The sequence below is a fragment of the Chelonoidis abingdonii genome, chromosome 14, assembly GCF_003597395.2.
Source record: "Chelonoidis abingdonii isolate Lonesome George chromosome 14, CheloAbing_2.0, whole genome shotgun sequence".
Lineage (NCBI taxonomy): Eukaryota > Metazoa > Chordata > Testudines > Testudinidae > Chelonoidis > Chelonoidis abingdonii.
In genome coordinates this window covers 18892823-18916148 of record NC_133782.1, presented here as the reverse complement: position 1 = coordinate 18916148, position 23326 = coordinate 18892823, and the positions used below count along the sequence as shown (strand labels likewise).

At 42.2% G+C, this 23326-nt stretch overlaps 1 protein-coding gene across 6 annotated transcripts in view; it reads right to left on the bottom strand.

The window, feature by feature from the left end:
• Positions 1 to 23326, bottom strand: part of ZMYND8 (zinc finger MYND-type containing 8) — a 150395-nt gene that overhangs the window by 98163 nt on the left and 28906 nt on the right. For 2 of the 6 annotated variants that reach the window (XM_032767426.2, XM_075072272.1), the window contains exons 1-2: positions 18316 to 18530; positions 6718 to 6788 (exon numbers count right to left, since the gene is read on the bottom strand). In XM_032767426.2, coding sequence (XP_032623317.1) covers positions 6718 to 6788; positions 18316 to 18329 — 85 coding nt within the window. In that variant the 5' untranslated portion in view covers positions 18330 to 18530. Of the gene's footprint in view, positions 1 to 6717; positions 6789 to 17226; positions 17703 to 18315; positions 18532 to 23326 lie in introns of those variants that run through there. The other 4 variants (XM_075072271.1, XM_075072270.1, XM_075072273.1 and 1 more) reach the window with 3 other exon arrangements.

Sequence of the window (23326 nt, the reverse complement as noted above, 5' to 3'; positions counted from 1 at the left end):
AGCTATCTCCTGTTGGCATAACGTAGCTATATCACCGTAAGCTTGTGACTGTACACATGGCCTAAGAGGATTTTACTGAGATAGAGCTAGGAAACATATCTAGTCTGGGATTTAAAGGTGATGTCATATCAAGGTCACAGGATTTGTCTACGCAGGAAAGTAAATTTGAATGTAGGTAGGGAGTGAATTTAAACAGAAAAACTATTCCTGATTAATTCCCTATGTGGGCATTCTTATTCTGAAAGAGTTTTATTAGTCTTAACCAGGAATAGCTATTCCAGATTAACTCCTCATGTAGAGGAACCCTTAAACCAGTGTAAAAGGTTGTATGGACACTCTTATTTTGGTTTAAACCAGTTTTATTTCAGTTTAGCGTAAACTGATTTAGGGTATGTCTTCACTAGCAGAGCTTTAATGTGGCTGTGTAGTTGCGGCACCAGTGCTGGAAGAGGGCACTCCCAGCACTGTAAAAAAACCACCCCCACGAGCGGAGTGGTTCCCAGCACTGGTGCACTCTCTACACTGTTACTTTACAGCACTGAAACTTGCAGCACTCAGACGGGTGTCTTTACACACCCAAGTGAGAAAGCTGCAGCACTATAAAGTGGCAGTGTAGACAAGGCCTTAGATTATGCTAAATCAAAATAAACCATTCTTAGGCAGGTCTAAACTACCACCGCTTTACCAATCAGGGGCATGTGCAGGAATTTAAACTTGACCCCTTTTGGTGGGGGCACAGAAGCCCCCTGCTCCTCCTCCCCACCCAGGGACGAGCTCAGTCTTCCCTCCCTCCATCCAGCCTCAATCCCAGCAGGAGCTCAGTCTTCCCTCCCTCCATCCGGCCCCAACCCCGGCAGGAGCTCATTGCTCGATCTTCCCTGTCTCCGCGGCCCTAGGGGCAGAGAAGCTCTATGCCCCCGCTTGCCCCCACTTGCGCGGGTCCCTGTTGCAAATACAGGTATACCTGTATAGTATACCAGCAAAGCTCTCCTAGCATGGATGCACCTTATACCAGAAAAACTGTCTGATAAAGTAGACCTTGTTTATGCTACAGAGTTTTGTCGACACAAGTCATGCTGACATACAGCCACTGCTGTAATTAAACCACTGTACTGATGCAGCTGGCTGTAAAATTGCTTATGCAGACACTCCCTGCCCATGGGAGAGAGGTCTCCCATTGACATAATTAAACTACCTCCAACGAGTGGCCGTAGCTATGTTGGAGGGAAAGCATCTCCTGCCAACACAGCACTGTCCACACTGGCGCTTCTGTTGATGTAACTTATGTGGCTCAGAGGGGTGGTTTTTCCACACCCCTGAGCAAAGTTATGTTATACCCACAAAAGTACTAGGGACATGGCCTAACTGCCACGAAGAGAAATTGACCAGCATAGCTATAATGGAATAACAGCTGGTCAACCTCCCAATTTAGACTAGTGCTAAAACATAAAGCCAAATTCTCTATAAGATTAACATCAGAACAGTAGAAAATAATAAGTAGAGAAAATAAGCCAAAAACAAACAAGAACACGCAGCAGTTTTAGAATCTCGTCACAATTTTTGCTGCTTTCTACAAATGCTAAGGGTTTTTAAATTTAGTCATCTTTTCTACTGTGAAAATACAGCTGCCATGTGAAATGATAAAGAAACCAATCTCCAACCAAATACTGGAAAGTGGGAATTTGCCATCCTCTCACCCCATTCATTGTAATGAGGTATGACCAGTAGAGACTAACAATTTAAATGTTAATATTATGAAGCAGTAGATATTTCTGCTGGCTATTTTTTTTCTTTGATTTTAATTTTTTCTTTTTAAATGCAGCAAGACAAGGCTAATTCAACATTAAAATTCTGCAGTTAAATCATTAAAAAGTCATGGAATGAAAAAGGTTAACTTATAAGGAGTCTCATGGTTTCTTCACAGACTATGTCTTCACTGGCAAAAAGGTGTGTTTTTACAGCAAGATAAATAATGCATATTAGTTCTCTCATTGTAAAAAACCACACCAGAAGAGACAGCCACAAAGGGCTTGACTACACACAGAAGGTACAGTTTAACTTCATCTGGTTCATAAACTACTTTAGTTAAGCAGACGCAAATCTCTATGTGGCCACTCCTACTAGTTTGTCTTGCACCAAATTTATCTTACCTTACAGGTGATAACTGTTCACAAAAGCCTGTTCATTTCAGCCCCACTGGTATTAACAACATTGGGAATCCTGGTGGAGACAGGGCATTGACTCTGGCCACTGTTTTAAGTGCTACAGACCTAATCTCAGCAAGGTTAGATGACAGTGCTTAAAATGTGGGCACTCCATATACAGCAGGGCCAGGTTTTTTTTAAAAGGTACATTATTTAGGTCCTGAACTTAAAAATCCTGGCCCTACAGCTCTCCAAAAGCTGAACTGTTAGCAGCAATGAAAAGAAACAAAAATTAGGAAAATTCGCTAGTGAAGACAGGACCTAACACTACAGCTATCTCAGCTGTAGAATCATGTTGGCCCACCCAAACTCCCAATATTTTTTTTTTTAATATTATATATATATAATATTGGTACCCAACTTTCCAGTAGGGGTCCTTGGGCAGAAGACCCCCTAACGCTTCACCTGCCTACCTCAAATATGAGAGTGACACGAACTAGAAGAGTCATGCCGGCTCGGACGTCGCCCGGATTAACAAGGTCCGCGCCAGATGTTGAGGAACCAGGACAATCGGACGATAAAGTGGCACTGGAACAAACCATCCATGGACGAGCAAGAGAACCTGGAACTGATGGAATGCTACTCACAGTAGACCTAAGAGAGGGGATATAATGGAAACGTATGAGGGATTATGGATGGACAAAAGAGCCTGACATCCACACTTACTAAGAAAGCAGCTAGTGGCCGGCATATGTCAAAGCATAGTAAAGAGGAAAGCTGCTCTCACAGCTGAGATAGACAACTCCAATTGAGCAGTCAGCCGATCAAGAAGATCTGGAAAACAGTGGATGTGCGGCCCACACCACTGAAGCTGAACTTCACGCCACCTCCCTCCATTGCAGAGCACAGCGCTTCATATGAGCAATAGATCATTGGAGAAACTAGCTACAGTCAATCTCGAGACCATTACGCAAGGCTTCAGGGAGAATACCATCAGATAGTATTTAGAGCTGCTCAAGTCAGCCCATCATGACGAATACCCTACTACCGACCGAACTCAAACCAATTGAATGGTATATACGGGCAGCCTCTGTAATCCTGGAGAATGCTGCGCTACACGATCAAGAAAGAACAACGTTTGTACCAACCTTGGTAAATGAGGTTGGAGGATTAAGATCAAGGCTGATCCGGATGAGGAAGGTTAGTCAGCTGGTGGAACACAGTAAGGTGTAGAATTAAGGATAAGACTCGACTTACGTGAAAGGTAATAACAATGGGCTGACTCGCATCCGAAGCGTAGAGACTGCTAAACAGAGGCTCCACAGCACTGGCTACAGGCTAAGAGATACACTAGAGAAGCAGAACCAAAAAAGTAGAATGCTGTCTCCAGAGAACCCTCCAAGGTGTTCTCCAACTGCATGCAACACACAATATACAGGAGCCACAGGCGCAGAAACTGGAACAGTCTGGAAGAACAATATGGGAGAAAGAGAAAGACTATAACCCAGTTGCAAAGTGGCTGCAGGAACCTGAGAACAGAGCACAGGCAATCTCCCAGAACAGAAACCATCACATCACGGTAGACAGATATCCGACACGGGTCCAAGAACGAAGACAGGCGTGGACAGGCGCGACTGGACCAGCGAGCTGGATCCAGCGAACCCGCTGACTGGCTAAGAGAAAGACTACAGCAGTGCTGGGGATACGGCCTAGCAGACACAGATGAGAACGCTGCAGCAGAAGGCTCCCACCCAAATGGCTAACACAAGGAAAGGACAGTGCTGATCATGAAAGATCCCTGCAAGGGCAACAGAACCCTCCAGACTACCGGGCCGATAACCTGCCTCCCCACACTGAAAGTCCGATCAAGGCATCATAGGCCCCAAGCGATACAGGACCCATTATGGACCAGTACATGAGCAGCAGCTCAGAAGGCATTGGGAACCAACCCAGAGGCTCAGAACCCCAGTGCCTGCTAGACAGAGCAGGTCATCGCCCAAGACTCAAGGGTCTAGACAGCAATCTGAGGCACGCCTGGTATATGACTACCAGGAAAGTCCTACGACTCAAATGCTGCACACGTTGATCTGATGAATGCTCTGGCGCTATAACAAAGTCAACAGGACACTAAGGACTTCCTCAGAACTTCATGAACTACTGGAAGACAACACTGGAAGACAATTCAAGGCACTTGAACAACGTGGCTATCAAGGTGCGGCATATACCAAGATGATGCACTGCCCGCTGCTGTCTGCATAGGCTAACCCCTCAGCCAGATAATCACAAGGACTAGATCATGGGTACTTCAGGCAGGGAGTGGACTACCATCCAGCCATCTCCTCTACATGGATGACATCAGCGAGCTAAAGAATGAACGAGACATCGATCGTTAATCCACTGTGTAAGCGGGATCTACAGTGAGATATCGTGGTGTCATTCGGACCTGGAAAGTGTGGCTCGGGATGGTAGTAGATGGGAAGGGTAGTGTCGAAGACTGATGAGCTGGCTACCAGCGGTCCATCATAGCAGATCCATGAGTACCAACTACAAGTACCCTTGGCATCCCCAGTCACATGGGAAACCACGATGAGGAGGCAAGGAGACAAGCAAATCGGCATAGTTCCACCAAAGGAATAGACAGGTCCTGGAAGAGCCAGTAGTGGAAGAACAAGGATCCACGCATCAAATCAGATACACCCTGCCGGTCATCGTATACCCGCTGGTGTGGCTGGCAAGGAGCCAGCAATGGCTACGTGAGGCTGCCGATGTGAAGGACCCGGAAGCCTCCTCACAATGCACGGGTGTTTCCAGCCCCAGTCCAACACCAGAGACTGTATACCAGCCGGAAAGAAGAGGCGGGCGGGCTTGGTGAGCGTCCAAAGCCACGTGTCCTGGATGGAAACCCGAAACATCCAAGAGAATACGATCAGTAGATGGCCCCCAAAGATGAGCTGCTGGAGAGAATACCGAGGCCAGCAGCAGAACATGGAGGAAGACCAAGCAGAAGAAGTGCCATGGCAAGACAAGACCCTGCAAGGGGATGCACCAATCGAAGATAAGCGAGGTGGCTGACAGCTGGGAAAATCCTACCAGTGGCTGGAATGCTGGACTAAACAGCGCACTGAGGCACTGATCATAGGCAGCACAGGAACAGGTACGAGCACTCAGATCCATTGAAGCGGGGTCTACCACACGAGATGGACCAAAGGGCAGACCTTTTTGTGCAGAAAGATCCCTCAAGACCAGTCGCACACATAGTGGCAGGATGTAAGTATCAGCAGAGGACAGCATACACGAACGCCCAACCAAGTGGTCGGCATTGTGACCAGAAATCTGCCGTATTGGCTAGTCCCTCCAAGACGCAGATGGAGTCTCACAGAAGGTTGTGAGAATAGAGGGCTAAGTATTCTGTGGGACTTCCAGATCAGACGGACAGGCAGGTATGGCCAATCAACCAACACGTGAGTAGATAGAACAGGACGAGAGACAGCGAGTGGTGAGATAGATAGCAGTGCAAGTGACACAACATCAGAAAGACAGATAGTTGAGAAGCTGGAGAAGTACCAGGCCTGACAAGAGGAACTAGAGAGGATGTGGAAGTGAAGGCCAAATGGTCCAGTGGTGGTAGGAGCACTCGGGGCTTGGACTCCTAAGCTGGTAGTAGTGGGTCCACAGATCCCAGGAACAAGAAAAAAAAACATCAAACGCTCTGTCTCAGAAGAGTGCAGTGCTAGGAACACTACAGATACTGCGCAGAACCCTCAAACTCCCAGGCCTCTGGTAGAGGACCCGAGGTTGAGGAAGACACATACCACCCATAGGGGTGAGAGGGGAATTTTTTTTTATATATATATATATTTATAACAGAAAAAAAACTACAAAAAAAAACCATGGATGGCCTGAGCCAGGGTTTCAAAATCCAGTTCAAAATCCATAGGGCAGTCAGATACTACAGGGATGAAGATTTTCAGTTTTCCAGAATTCTGCAGCCTGCCCTGGCTTCCTGTCAGGATAACCAATGCATATTGTAGAGGTTCTTGAAATTATTCATGCTCATGAGACCAATTTTTGTAGAAAGGGCAAATTTCATGTTCCCTGTTTATTTTTACTGAAGTTATGATTAAGCATTTGTGGGACATACTAACATCTTTTCTTTTTTAATCCCTTTTTGCCATTCCAAATTTAGATGACTTCCAAGGGAAACCAGGCTTGGTGAGCAGGGAAGACCACAAGAAACTGACACATCTTGAGAGTCTGGATCAAATTTTGATTACTGGAAGATCATAAGTCAAAAGGAAATTGATGTTCTCAGATACAATGTATTCAGAATATTATACCTGATAAAACCAGGGGATAATCCATAGCCCAATTCAAATACAATATTAAAAAAAACCCAAAGAATTAGATAAAAGAGATTTTTCCATTAATTAAGCCAATATGCATTTAAGAATTCATGTTTTCAGGTTAGTTAGTTGCATTACAGATCACAGATTGCACTGTTGATTTTAAATGAAGAATTCCAATTTCCTCCTGTGCTCTGGAATACAGATAAAGTACACTTTCCCTTACTCACCTTTGGATCGAGTGGAGATATCCATCCCCTCCACCACCTCCTGCTCTGCCTTTATTTCCTCTTCAGCCAAGCTACAGAAGTTAGAAAGAAATTTAGAATGTATTATTTTCATATTTAGGTTCATGTATAAAAGCTTGAAGTGACACTGTCAAATACTTATGGCCAGAAATCTAATATAACTTTAAAGGTCCATTCTCAAGTGGAGTATACACTATCTGAACACAGAGGAAATTTATCTTTCCTCTGATACACAGGGCATATACCCAAATTTCATTCATTAATTTTAATGTGTGAGTTAGTCTCCCAACATCTATGGGAGATTATTTTTATAGCATCATAAATGTGAATGATACTTGATAGACAAGTAGGTGACAGGGCTCCTGTCTCAAACAGTTTATAATCTAAGGTCCAAATCCTATAAACTGTATGGACAGACTCCTGCATATGTTAGCACCGCACTAACTTCACAGAGTGAAGAAATCTTTCTCTGCAGAACATCTTGCAGGATTAGGGCCTAACATGTAATTTTACAGACAAGGATTAAAAATTAGGATTTTAAAATTAGGCTCTACAATTTGGAAAAAATCAATTGTGTAATTCACCTCCATGCAACTCTATCAATAATAGCAATGGCAGAAAATACAGTGTAGACAGAATACAGGTGTTTTTACCACCATTTCATTCATCCCTACCCAGGCACTTCTACAGTATTCAGAGTAAGATTGGATGACAAAGCATGACGAAGTAGCACAAACATCTCTGATCTACCTGCATTATAACTTCCACACTAGTATCACTAATGGAGAAATATGGATCTAAATTTTGCCAGTTTAGATGACGCTGTGGAAGGAAGGTAATTAATAAGACCACCCAGTTGCACAAAACCTCCAGTTTTGAGAGTTGGCTGTTGTGTGCAGACAAACCAAGGAAAAATCCTAATAAATACATTTTCAAGATATTGCTGTGCAGTTGGAAGTCAGCAGACTAAAACACGATCCAAGATTTTGAAAACTGCGCTCATTTAAATCCATCTCGCACTGAAAACAATGTTGTATACTACCACCACCAACATGGGTGGTACGTGTGCTTTGCTTTTCTGTAGGAAATGCTGTATTTGTCCCCTCCGCCCTTTTTAATAAGATTAATCTTTTAAAGTGCCCCCATCAAACTGGAACAAGAAGCATATTGTGTATAATAATGTGAAGATATAATAACAGGTGCTATTTTTATCACTATTATATTTACATTATTATATACAGTAAGCTTCTTATTCCAATTTGGTGGTGGCTTGCCATTATGGGAATAAGGTGGTGATCTCTGCTTTCAAAAAGATAGATCCAGGTTCAAATTTGCATTGGGCCATGTGAATCTTTAATAGTCTCAGTCAAATTTCCCATGGACATTTGTCCAGATCACAAAACCTACATATAATTTGGCATAAAAGGAAAAAAGGCAGTGGGGGGCCACTGTAAGTCAGACCAGTCTCCTGTCCATACTAAAAATCTCAGCTTCTCTCCGATTAGTAGCTACAGTATCTAGACATCAGCTCGGGCTTAAGAGGGCTAAAACAAAGCACTTGATTTTCACCCCCTCACCTCCAACCTGCTCTGCTACCTTCTCTCTCCATCACTGTGGACACCACCACCATCTTGTATGTCACTCAGCCTGTATTCTGCACATTTTATTCAACTCAGGATATGGCTACACTTGCAGCCGTACAGCACTGCAGGTACTCCACCTCCCCATGGGGATTAGCTTACAGTGCTGGGAGCCACGCTCCCAGCACTGGGGCAGTGTTTACACTGGCACTTTACAGCGCTGCAACTTTCTTGCTCAGGGGTATGAAAAAACACACCCTTGAGTGCAGCAAATTACAGCACTGCAAAGCGTCAGCGTAGCCAAGGCCTCAGACCTCTCTCTAGGTCATTGCATCCAGGCTATGTCTTTCAATCTTGACCATTCTTTCTGCCTAATGTTTCTAAGAAAAGGCCTTTCAATTCCATCCACACAACTAAAACTCTCATCCAGGCTTTCATCATCTTGCATCTGAATTACTTTAATATCCTTTTTTCAGGCCTCGCCAAGTGCAATCTTGCTCATTCATATCCTCAGAACGTCATTGCAAAGATCATTTTCCTAGCTCATCTCTTTGATTGCATCATTTCTCTTTGTATCACTTCATTTGTCCCTACTTATCTACCACATCAAACAGAAGCTATTTGTCTTCACTTTCAAGGCCCATCACAGCCTACCCCACCCTACCTATCATCATCTCTTTCAATACTGAAACATCAACTGTCGCCTCTGATTGGTCCATAACAGCTTCTATTATCTACATGTTAAATGTTCAAATATGCACCTTCATGCTTTCTCCCATGCTGCCCCTCAGGACTGGAAGAAGCTTCCCATAAACATCTATAAAGCTACCTCATTATCCTCCTTCAAATCCTTCCTTAAAACAATCTTCTTCCACGATGCCAACAAAAAAACTTGACATTGGTTAGACCACAGTTGGTCTGAGGTCACTGCCTACCACGCTGACAAATACTCTCTCTTTGTTTCATTGTACTCTCCCATCAGTCTGTCAGCATTCATCTATTGCAGAGGTGGGCAAACTATGGCCTGTGGGCCACACACGGCCACAGGACCATCTTGCCTGGCTCCTGAGCTCCCGGCTGGGGAGGCTAGCCCCTGGCCCCTCCCCTCCTGTCCCCCCTTACCTGCAGCCTCAGCTCGCCGTGCCACCAGCACTCTGGGTGGTGAGGCTGTCTCTGGCCGTGTGGCGCAGCTGCCAGTCCTGCTGCTGCTGAGTGACATGGTAGGAGGGCGGGGTGTGTGTGTGGATAAGGGGCAGGAGGTCCTGGGGGATAGTCAGGGAACCGGAAGCAGGGGTGGTGGATGGGCAGAGGGTCGGGGGGGTGTCAGAGGAACAAGGAACGGAGGACGGGGGCTTGGATAGGCGTGGGAGTCCCGGGGCCTGTCAGAGGGGCGGGGATGTGTATAGGGGAGAGTGGGAGGTGTGGATGGAGGTGAGGTCCCCGGGGGGGTAGGGGTGGGGGGTTCCGGGGGGGGCATTCAGGGACAAGGAAGAAGTGTTGGATGGGTTGGAGGTTCTGAGGGGGAAGAGCAGGGCGGGAAGTGGGGGGGAGCAGATAGGGGGCAGGGACCAGACTGTTTGGGGAGGCACGGCCTTCCCTACCCAGCCTTCCATACGATTTCAGAACCCTTGATCTATTGTCTTAGACTGTAAGTGGCTTGGGGCAGGGACTGTCTTTTTGTTCTGTGTTTGTACTAGGGTGACCAGATGAGAGAAAAAAAATATCAGGGCATATGGGGGGGGCAGGGGTGGAGCAAAAAAACAGTGCTGCCAGCGGAGCGAAATATCGGGACAAATTGCGGCCCGACCAAAGATCAGTCGGGACACGGGACAAACACCTAAATATCAGGACATCTGGTCACCCTAGTTTGTACAGCCCTTAGCACAATAGGGTTCTGGTCCAAGACTAGGACTCCTAGGTGCCATGATAATACAAATAATAATAAAGAATATAGAGGAACTGTGTATGAGTCAGAACTAGAACAATTGATGTTGGAGGTCAATAAAAAGGTATACTAGCAAAGGCTTCCTAGAGATATCCCTGACTGTCCATTAGAACTGAGATGTATTGGCATATGTGGACCAAGAGCTGCAACAGTAAGGATACTGTTTGTCAGTACTGGCATGTATAAAAGAGTTCCATTAGGTGAGATTTGTTCAGCTCTCATCTAAACATGGCTGTCTCGGGCTAATGCTATCAAGTTTTTTACATTCACAAAATCTGAAAGGTCACTAACTTCACGTAAGATCTTTGTAGCCTTTAAAAAAGGTGTAAGGCCATGTCTACACTTCCATTTTGTTGGCAAAATTTCTGTCGCTCAGGGGTGTGAAAAAACCATCCTCCTGAGCAACATAAGTTATGCCAGCATAAGTGGTACTGTGCATAGTGCTTCTCCTGCTGACATAGCTACTGCTATTGTTGGGGGTGGATTAATTATGTCGACGGAAGAGCTCTCTCCTATCTGCATAGAGTGGCTACACGAAAGATCTTACAGTAGCGCAGATGCACTGGTATAGCTGTGCCACTGTAAGCTCTCCAGTGTAGACATAGCCTGAATGTTTTGGTGCATCAATGAAAACAAGAAAAATATTCCTCCTAAATGTTTCCAAGTAGAACAAAATATCTTGACTTGACATGTCTCTATTGTGTACTATAAAGGTGACGTCTGATGACGGTTTCTCTCAAGATCTGAAGATCAACAGAGCATTCTGAATGCTGAAATGAATTCACTACTTCATAGAATCGTTTTGCATTTTTGTTAGATATATTTATACTTCTAGTTTACTGTAAATGAAAACAAACTTTAACAAATACCTGCTGCATCATTCATGGACTGGTGGCAGAAATGAAATTATGTATGGTCAAGTCCTCGAGAATAGGATGTATTTTTTTCCTTAATGGATACTAACAATTCATCCCTCTCAATAAGAAGCACCCAAAATACTAAAATTTAAATAAAAACTCACAAGATCCTGAGCAATAAAGAAAACACTGACTTGCTGCTGAACAAAATTCAAAGTATGAGGAAAACAGAAATGAAGTATAAATGTATTAATTAATATAACTATGAAAGACATTTAAAGGTTCGCAGGAATGAAGTGACTTCAGAGATGTCCTGCATTATTTGGCTTGTTGCAGGACATTACAGCTCATAATGGCAATCACTCTGCTGGCTGGGGTGTATGTGAAAATTTACAGCTAGTTTAGGGTAACTTTTTCCAGAATGTATGGATCTTTCAAGCTCTGTGTCTTCCACCGCAACAAGCAATATTCTGAACATGCTTTAAGCACCATAACCTTCCAATCTCAGTAATCTCACCAGCAGCTTTTCCTCAGAAAGGCTTTCAAGTGCAATAATTCAATGACAGCAAACTCCTAGGGACAAGTATTCTACCGTTTCCCATAGCAAAAAAGGGAGGAAAAGAAAAAGAAAAATCTTTGCATCAATATTAACGCAAACAAAGAGCCAGTACTACAGAAACACACAGTAACTGGGAGATGAGACTAGACCCTCACATAGACACATCACATTTTGAAAGACCTAATTTCTGCAGTACTGATTGCTTTTGTTGTTTCATTTTTGTTCCAATCAGATGCACTACTATTATGTATAACTAAGAATATGATAGTTTGAGGTTATGTATCAGAAATGATAATGGTGTATACTCCATTAAGTAGATTGCTGAGTACAATATTTATCTTAGTCATTCTTAAACTAACTCATTTCTTTGACAAAACAAACAGAACACATTATAAAAAACTAGTAACTGAAACATACTTAGTCAATTAACAATGAAATTGGCAAAAACGTGTATTAATCATTTAAGACCTGTCATATCTGTATTGACTGGGTTGTTGTAAAAATGAAATTCAGTCACCAAAAATGTTAAAATAAAACCAAACTCATTTCACACAAACTATTTTTAAACATGTGTGATTATGGGAGGGTTGGGGCTCAGGTTCTCTTTCTTGGGGAGAAGCTGGAGGAAAGGAGGGAAAAAGGGAAGGTAACAAATAAGACTTATTTCTATCTAACAAAAAATGCATTATTAAGTTAACTGAATAATGCTTTCCTTTATTAACATAAAAGAGAGTTATTCACTTATGCAATTCAAATTGGTAATTTCATACCATTAAATAAACAGTTCTACAAAGGAAGATCTTCCCTTTATTAGTAATATTTATCTCAAAATGTACTTATGTAAAAATATCTAAAAATATCTATACCTGTGCTTAACCTATGGTAACTACAGAGAATAATTAAAAAGTTGCAGATGAACTACTGCACCTTGACATTTAACCAAGAAAATCTGATGGATATGGAAAACCACCCAGAAGAGCCCATGCCCACATGCACAATATTCTCAGTCTACATATGGGAATTACTTTAAGCCCAAGAACCACACATTTATGGAAGTCTTTTTCCCCCTTTAATTAAAAAAAAAATACTGCTTTAAGACCATAAGAATTAATATTAAATTTTATCCTAAAGATAATTCCTGCTTCCTCTAGATCATACTTGTTTGTAACAAATATAAATCATGATTTCAAAAAACTGCATTCAATAAAAATTGAAAAAAAATATTAGCATGCCATTGCTGAATAAATAGCAGCTTTGTATAAGCACTCACCTATAACAGTCTCTTACTCATCGATAGCTATGCTATTTATGCAGGATTCTTAAAATGGCGTCTGGCAGCACTGCACTGCCTCATTCCTGTACTGTAGCTAAAATGGTAGCAGTTTATTCAATAACTATATCTCTTGTTTAAACTGCTGTGCTATTTTCGAAGCAATCATCTAAATATCAGAAATGGTAAAGGATGACAAAGGGACACCAGACATCCAAATGTTTAACTAGAAATGCACAAGATAGGGAGTTTTGTGAAGTCACAGGTTACTAAGGAAATTGTTCAATTTTAGATTCAGTCTTCAGTGTGAATCTCCTAGATTTGATGTTTTATTATTCTGAATTCCCTGCAAAATGCCCACCTTGTATTAAGTAATTGAAATAATGTAAATAGTGCTTGTTCAATTAGGCTAGGTACCTATGCCAAAATGTAATATCCGATTTTTACTGTATTCTATTTCACACATTTAGGATATTCTAAAAAAAATCTATTCTATACAATATGCATTTAAAATAGCTTAGCACAAGGGGAAAAAAACATGTACAAAAGATGTGGCATCGTTCAAATCTCTCTCCAAATGGGAGATATACAGCTGAGGCCCATTCAATATAAATAGGATATTTATAGGCTTAGACCTCCAAAATATACAGGCACAGTTTGGGAATGTTTGTAAACAAAGGTCAGTGCTATCTATATTAATTCTGCTGGTACAGTGCTTATCACACGCTTTGAGACACACAGATACTATGACAATTGGCAATAGTTATAAGACTGACAACTTCAATCTGTGGCAAAGTACATGAAAGTCAGCTCATAATGCGCTACACTTCCAAAATGGATATGAAAGTGGACACGTGATTTCTATTAACATTAGAAATATTTTCTAAATCCAATCTGAGAGGTCAGACTAACGACCTAGTGCAGTGGTGCCCAAACTTTTCCTATCACAGTCCCTGTATCAGTAATGGAATCTGTTTGCACCCCGCCTCCATTACTGCACAGCCAAGCTGTCCTTGGCAGAGGAGCTTAGGCTGAAGAAGGAGCGGGGCGGGAGGGGGAAGCAGAACTGAGGATGAGGGAGGAGCTGGGGCTAGAGGCGGAGTTGGCCTCGGGGCAGAGGGAATCAGGGCAGAGCTGGGGGCAGAGTGGAGTTCTAGCTGGGGCCGGAGCTGGGCTGGGAGGTGCTCCCTCCTCAGGAGGCTGGCCAAAGCCTCGCACCCCCTCTGAAACATTCCTTCATGTCCCCCTGGCCTAGTGGATAATACTATGCACTGTTACATGAGTGCCCATGTTTGGGTGCAACTTCAGAAACCTCAAGGTGCCATCTGGGGCTCCAAAGTGATACAAAGTGTTCCATGTGGAAAAAGAAACAGGATGCAGTCTTTACTGAGATTTATCAGCCCTTGCTTGATGATTCTGGATTGGCGCCTTGCTCTACCACCACTTCCCACCTGTTGGATGAGCATGGCTACTGAAGCCTAGTCCAAACTACAGGGTTAGATCAATGTAAGCTGCCATGCATCAACCTAGCTGTGGAAATGTCTTCACTTAAATTTGGCTCCTGCTAATGTAAGTGCCTCTCTACACCTATTTAATAACACCACCTTCCTAAACCACGTAGACTCATGCTCGATTTAAGTAGCTTGACGCGTGTCAGTGTAGAGACTGTATTGCTAACATCAACTATTACTGGCTTTCAGGAGCCCACCCACAATGCCTCAACTGACAATACAATTGATACAAGCGTTCCTGGTGAGGATTCGCATTGCTGACACAAGGAGCCAAGTGTGCATGCATGCAAGCAATTTAATAACTGTAGTGGCTGTATGCCAACATAAGTCAGTTAAGTTGACATAATTTTGTAGTGTAAACACGGTCTAAAGTTTAAGAAAAAAGAAAGGAAGCAAGAAAGAAGTAGGATTATACACTGGCAAGCAGCCCAAAGAGAAAAGGTAGATGAAGCCAGTGGACACTAACATGGAGGAGCTAAATTTACATACTAATTTTTGTACTATGTAAGTGAAAGTCCCTTTAGCATATGCTTCTTCCAAGGTCAATGAACTGGGGGGAAGCCTATTTTTACTCAGATGACTGAGGGAGAGAGGAAAAGAAATCAGATTTGAAGTTATTTGTACTTTGCATCATTTCCTTATGGGTATGCTAAATATTGTCACTAGTTTCAAAAAGTCACTCATTTTTCCCTAGCACTACTAAAATAGTTTGCCTACAAAGTATGAAAGGGACATGTGGCTTTTAAAAAGCTATTGTGTTCATCCTTATTATAATCCAGATCACTCTGTTTCTCCCCATTACATTCTTTGTACAGCTAATTACAAAAGTAACTGGACGTTGCCACTAAATAATAATGGCTAATCATATTCATCCTGGACAAGTAAAATAACTCTTTAGTTGCTAGAAAATTTAAAGAGCAATTATACGATTAATTCCTAGTTACACCAGAACAATGGCTACCTTCTACAAATGGTATATACCTCAACTACATTGCTTCATACATGTTCAGCGTAATTGTAAAATGAACAAGAATCAGCCCTGTAAAATCTTGGCTAGAAGGGGTACAAGCTTTTTCCCTGTCTCTATCTCTTAAACAAAACCCACACCCTATCTGGCCTGAACATTAGAAAAACAGCACATCGTGTTTCCTATTATGCAATCTATAACAGTGAGTGATAGCATCATACCTTGACAAAGCACCAAAAACATATGAAATTCTTCAGCTTAGCTGAATTTGCTTTACTTAGATGGAACAAAGATGGTAGAAATTTCCAGAAGGCCTTTCTCAGTCTTGCCACTGCAATTGTCAATCTTTAACCTACACTCTGTTTCTATTGGCTCAAGTACTCCATGGAGCAGCGTGATTGGGCTGATCTGTAAAGCAACACTGCTGTCTCTACCTTGCCTCAGACATCTTGCTGCAATGCAGACATTTATTTTTTGTGAACTATAAAAGAATTATATTTGACTGATTAAAAATAGTGAACTTAGACTCACAACGCTAGGTTTCATTACATGCACAAGGGCAGCTTATACAAATATACTTCACTGTCAACAATGTGTCAGGAGGTGCAGATTTGAAACAGATCCTTGTTTAACAAAACCTGTGGGAGCCATTTTAATGCAAGCTTTTTGATTGCAGATCACTTATTCCTGCTTCCTCATATTAAATATAATATCATGCAATGTTTAAGACTCCAAACCAAATTGCTAATATGTATATACTGTTGTTAGGAAAACTATGACCAAATGCAATTTCTCATTTTAGGAATTACAGAATAAAAACAGCATAAACTCATTATTTCTTAGCTACACCATCATCTTTGTGTATGCTGAAAAATATATTAAGTCATATATAAGTACTATAAAAACATGAAGCAACAGTACACTTCAGCAATGATTTAGATTGTGATCCGAATTAGGTATTTTTTACCATATAATATACTACTTTTGGGTTTTTACATTTTCAAGTAAGATATTAATCTTGGCAAAGAAGTAACCAGAGTTAAATGACTATGTTACAGTATGTTATCAAATCTATGGGACCCTTCTATAAAAGTTAGCATATAATGACGAGGTATAATCATTTCTAGATCCACATTAGATTTGGGTCCATTCTTAACACTGTATGAGCTGGACTACTATAAAACTGTGCAAAAATTAGATCAAAAGCACCAAAGAGGATGTTTCTGATAACTGCACAGCTATGAGAAAATGTCCAGTGAAAAGCAACTTAAGATACACATACAAGTGCTACAGCTCAACTATGAAACAAAAGCCACAAGGTGTTCAAAATTAGTAATAAATCAAACAAAATTTGATCTTAGGTGATATTTCATGTAATATTAAAAACACAGACTTAGAAAGAAATATCCCTTTAACTGTGTAAAGTACTGAGTACTGCTGAGCACTAGCACTTTCATTACACCTCAAAAGCCTGAGGAACAACCAAACGGAGCTTTAGCCTCCAAACATGTTAATTAAGGATCTAGAAACAAAGCATAAGTAAAAAAAAATTCACTGGCCACAGGTAAACAGGAAGTATAAGCTTTAAGTTTAGCAGCATATTATCAGAAAAAACAGTACATTCAAAAGGGAATACAGTTTACTTGAACAAGCCATTTAAAATAGACACTAATCAAAGCTTCAATTTTTTTACGTGACTAGCCACTGACAGTACTTCACCTGCTGGACTAGTGGTCCCCTGTTAAAACCAAAAATTGTTAAACTATTAAAAATGTTCAGAGAGCAGCACACTGCTTACTTACCAACTGTTCAAGCAACCATCTCATTTTTCCACAGTTAAGAAGATACAACAGGCTGGCAGATTTGGGAATTGATCAAAAGGGAAATTTTTTAAACAATTACGTAGCAATAAACCAAAATCAAAATAAAGACAAAGAAAAAAAAAGACTATAAGCAAAAACGAACATGTAATACTGTCAAGAACCAGACATGATTTTATATCTCCTGGACTCCTCAACACAGAACTGAGGCTGCTACAGTGTAAAACAAAAAGGCACAGATAAAAGGTACATAAATTTATTTTAACTATGCAAGAGAAGGAAGCTAAGAGCTGAAAAATATATTTTCTTTAAAGAACTGGGCATTTAAACAGATGTACTGCTGCATTTTATGGACCAGAAAACTAATTCTAAAACCTGCAGTTTGAGAAACTTATTTTAAAGGAACAAAATGTTAACCATACGTTGTCCTTCAGAAAGAGAAACACATTGTATTAACTACTCTTGTAAGAAAAAAGTTCAATATCCATTTCAAGTAAAGATAAGCTGCATAAAAAACATGATGCAACAGCACAGTACCACCTAGGCCCAATACCTACAATCTGCCATTAGCACATTTTGCTGATGTCCAGGTTTTAAAAAATCCCATATTTTCTCAGAGATAATTTAGCTTTGCTATTCCATTCACTGTTTAGAAAGGTAAACTTGCCTGTTTTGCTGTCTGCCATTATCCCTGCTTGACTCCCTGTAGGGCAGTTAAATGCATCTGCTCCCTAGCTTCCATTTTCTCTTCAGCAGGCATGTGACACAACAGACAATAGTGCTGGCAAACTGCTCAGAGACAGAAAGCTTCTTTGGAATACCAGGATCTTGATAAACTCTAAAAACACCATCCTCCTGTGAAGAAGTAGGTATGCCAAGGTTTTGCCAGTCTGCAAAATAAAGCTATGGCTAATGGCCACTAACCATGTGACCCAAGAAAGCAAATTTAAACAGTTTCAACTTAATAAAGTGCAGTGGTGTCTGTTTTGCGCAACAAATCACAGAGAATCACACTGTTAACCCACAACTCATAGGTCTTAGAGGAAAAAAAATGTAAAAAGTAAAGCTTACCTCTGTGGATGCATTGTTAACACAGTGTTATGTCAATACTTATAAAACATGGAGGACAGGCTCTCAGTACTCAGACAGAAAGGGCTTGGCACTTCAGCTTGATGATCTGTCTTCCTAATGAAAGCTAATCCTGGATTGGCTACTTTGGTAAATCTGAATGTAAAGCTTCAGGGGATTGGCTGAAACACTTCCTGAGCGATTATCTTTGTGCAGCTCTGGCAAGCAGGAGCCCTCCTGTGCATAGAGAAGACAGGCTAAGCTAGGCCTGTTTCAGCAAAGAAACTTAAAAAGAAGTCCTATACATGAACTCTGGTACAAAATAAGTCAGATTTTCAAACAGAGGAAAGTGATCACTAACTGCTTGCTCAAATGAAACAATGTGCCTCATACTAGCATTACTGACTGTACTCAGATATTTTAAACCTGTAGAAGGGAGGGTTCATCCAGGTCACAAAAGCTATTCTTTCTAAGAGAAAAGCTAAATTCACTTTGCTGCCATGCTGAAGTGTTGCCCACGTAGTGAAAGCCATGATTAGAAAAGGAAGGAGAGTGTCTAGAAACAACATGCATGGGAGGGCACAAAATTAACAAATACTGAAGGATCAGGAAGAATCATTTATTACGTTTTAAAAACCCAATGCCCACCCACTAGTCAGATACATAGAGCACAATTCCATTAAATACTTAGTGTATAGTTGACCAAAATGTTTGATTTCTACAAAAACTATTGTATAATGTATTTCAGATTATAAAGTAGGGAGCTCATTACGCACACATCTACCTTTCTCCTAATTTAAGAACACAATGCTGCAGAAAATAATACAAATTGTCAATATAATACCAGATGCTATGTTCTCCAATTCCCCTCCCCCACCCCTCAGGCCTTCAAAGCTGTCAGTTAAACAAAAATCTGACTTCCGTATTAGTCGGCTGCAGCTGCAGCTTCCTGTCTATTAACCCTGTCAGATTCAGTACTTTTTAAGATGTAGGCCCAGACTGTGGAAAAATACCAGTCTGCTTTCAGATAGAAGCATGAACATCAGCACCGCTCTCTAGATTTTACAGCATTTTAGTTGAATTTTTACCCTAGATTAAGACTTTGTAGAATGAAGGAATTTGAAAAAACAGAATGTGATTGAAATTAAAATGCAATCCATTTAAACAACCAGTTTGATTTAGAGCCAATTCTCAATCACTTCACTAAAATAAAATGAGCATTCAAATATCCTGTGATTCGATTCTCTTTCTTACTGCAGTATGAAGAGGAGCAGCAGATTTCTCACTATGCCAAGAGAAGGAAAGGCACAACCAAATGGAGATGTTAAGGGCCAAACTTTTACAAAGGCCTCGGCCTAGTCTTTACATTTGCATTCAAAATATTGCACCTGAAAAACTGGTAGTAAAGCAAAAAATTACAGTGCTCATGGACATTATAGATAAAAAGAGACTGATTATGAAAATATGACCTTTTATTAAACAAACTTTTTTTGCATAAACAAAGATGGAAGAGGGGGCAGATTTAAGATTTAAAAGTTAAATAGAAAATAAACTAAAATAACCGAAGCAAAGCTAAATATTCTTACAATACTGAATTGGGATTTGACACAGGACCCAGGATTGTACAAAAGCAGGCAGTAAAAAAGCCTCTCTCTGAAATCAGGAGGAAGGGTAGTTGCCAGTGAAGCCCGCACAAGACTCCCTACTTTGCCCTTAAGCGTTATTGATCCCTAAAACAATCACCACAAATAAAGCTAATAAACCCCACTACACCCCCCGAAAGGACAGAATCAGTTTACCACACAAGTATAAATGCCTTTCCATTGTGTATCTGCTGACTCACATATATGCAATTCAATACAATAGTTCTAGGCTGTAGTGTTGCATGCTGAATTAAAGTAGTTTCTGAGAGGACAAGCACCTTCTATGAGGAAATCCCAAGCCACCATGTCACAAAACAGTGTACATTTTTCAGTGCTCTTGCATTTTAGGCTGTACCAGCAGACTGAAAGCTCCAAGTGCAATGCTCATTTATTTCCTAACCAATTCTGGAGTCTCTGCTGGAAGCGTTTTCACTTTTAACCTGGTGATATTTTTCAGGGCAGAGATCAGGAAGGCTCACAGATTACATTGGCAGTTCAGTTCTGTTTTAGGAATGCAGCAGAAACAGAATGCCTCTATTAAGGGAAATGTATAGCCCACTACAGCAGCAACAAAACATTGGAAATGCATGACATTCAAGTGAGCATTTGCAGCAGTTTTCTTTTAATAGTTCAAGCCCTTCAAAGCAGGTTTCTTTCTCGCTGTGTGCCTAAAACTCTGTGCAGCAAAGGATTATTTCCTCTTATGCATAAATATCCAGATATTGATTTTTCCATGCAGTAGAGAAAGGGAATTATCAACTACTAAAATTTATTCTTATTAACAGACAACAAACTGTGTGGCTCTGATATTCATATTACAAACAAAAAACTTAACTTTGAAGTGCAGTGAACGAATAAAACTGAACATAGTATTTGTCAATGCTCTCTGCTAAGCAAGACGTGGCTCTGTGAAAGCAATGGCACTGATGGTGGGTGGGCCCGGGCACATTGCCAAGGTGACAGACTCGTCCTTAGGGAGAAGATCGGCCACACAGGAGACAGTAACTTTAATTAGATGATGCACACAGTAGCAACCCTTTTTATTCAAGGAAATGTTGGCCTGACTAGAAAGAGTGGTCCAATTGTCTCTGGTCACAAGCCAGCAAAACAAGAACAAAACCCAGAGGGGGTGTACTGCTCAGAATGGGGTTTTGTCTGTTATTTTAAAAATATGAAATCAGGAAGGAGAATACTTCTGGTTTTTTGGTCCTGTTACACACATTTTACTACAGTAGATGGAAGCTCAAATTAAGGAGTTACAGGAACCAGGGGTGCAATCAGTAAGTGATGTCTGTTATCCTGTAATAAAAGACAATTCAATGCATGTCTTACTGTTGCTTGACCAATTCTCTTTCATGGGAGTGGTGAATGTTTTGGGTGGGGAAAAGCAAAGAAAACAAAGAAGAGGGGAAGAATTCAAAGAGCTTTGTTAAGGTGAGAGAGAGAGTGATTGCAGAGATAAAAATAGCTAGTACAATGGTGCACAACCTTATTACACAGGAGGGCCACAGAAATCTAAGCACAACCTCGTATGGGCCAACCAGATTCTATATATTTTTATAAGATTTAAAGTTACCCATATTGATTTATATTTTAAGTTCAGCTTGTTTCGTATGTATTTAGATAGGTTGTTTTTATGAACAGTATTGTTTACTTAAAAACAAAGAAAGAAATCAGTGCATAAAATGTGTATCAGAATTAAAGAAAACAGGGAAAAAAAACAACAGGAAAACACACATAACCCTCTCCCTAATCACAAATAAAGAGTACATTTTATGAGTTAGTGAGAAGTCTGAGGTTGTTTCTCAGAAACCAGTTTGCTAAAGGTTGTCTCAAAGTGAGAGAGACATAACAAAATGAATCAGCCATTAGTATATTGTGTTGAAGCAGGCTGTGGGACTTTTGAAATGCACTGATGGGCTGTGTATGGCCCGCAAGCCATAGGCTGGGCACCCCTGACCTAGCATTTGGCCAGTGCAATGCTTTGAAGATGTAAGTTATTACGAGACAATGGGGAAGCGGAGGGGGAGAGAGGGAAGGATGAGAGCAGGAAAAGAAAGAAAAACAAGTGAAAGAGGTGGAAGGAAGAAGAGGAGATGCAGGAAAAGGAGAAAACGAAGGAAGACAGAGTTCATCCTGCACAAACTTCACCCCCCACCTGCCAGAAGCTGAAGCTATTCCCCCCACCCCACCCCGAGAGCTCCAGTCAGGATATGCCCATCCATCAAGAGTGCCAAAACTGCACCCCACCACTCACTACAAGCAGGAGGCACCATTTCCTAAGACAGGAGTAGGCAAACTACTGCCCGTGGGCCAGATCTGGCCCATCAGGGCTTTGGATCCTGCCCAGGGGATTGCCACCCCCGTGAGCCCTGTGCCGCTCCTGGAAGCAGCCGGCACCATGTCCCTACCCCCCAGGGGGGCGGGGGATGGCTTTGCGCGCTGCCCTCACCTGTAGGCACCGTCCCCGCAGCTCCCATTGGCCAGGAACATGGGACCGTGGCCAACGGGAGCTTCAGGGGACGTACCCACAGGCAAGGGCAGCACGAGCAGTCCTCTGCGCCCCCTCCCTGGGGCTGCAGAGACATGGTGCCGGCCGCTTCCACAAGTGGTGCGGGCCAGGGCAGGCAGGTGGGGAGCCTGCCCTGGCCCTGGTGCATGCTGCTGCCCCCTGGAGATGCTCCAGGTAAGTGGCACCAGGCTGGAGCCCACACCCTGCCTGCACCCCAACCCCCTGCTGCACCCCACACCTCAGCCCCCTACCTTGAGCCCCCTGCTGCACCTTGCACCCCTCCTACACCCCAATCCCCAGACCAGAGCCCTCTGACACACTCTGTGCCCCTCCTGCACCCCAACCCCTTTCATATATCCCACACCCCTCCTCTGCCCCAACCCCTTGCCCTGAGCCCCTTCTTGCCCACCGCACTCCCTCCCACACCCCAACTCCCTGCCCCGGCCCTACATTCATGGCCCTGCATAAAATTTCCCCACGCAGATGTGGCCCTTGGGCCAAAAAGTTTGCCCACCCCTGTCATAAGAGAACCATTGGCTACACCTACCAAAGGCAGGGAGTGCTGTCCTCCAGAGACCCCACCCACCGCTCACTATGTGCAAGAGGAGTGTTTCCTGGAGAGCCGCAAACACCACACCTTCTGTCTAACACTGGCAGAGGTCTCATTCAAGCAGATAAAATCACAGCAGCCCTAGACAGGGCTCCAATCCCCCAACATACAATGAGAACTACAATCGGAAATAAAAGCAAAAGAGAGCCAACAGGGAAGAGGCGTTTGCCGGACGGAGAGGGGGGAGATATATACTCCATCAGGAAAAAAGTGGGTTGTTCACAGTCTTCATAATGCATTATAAACCCA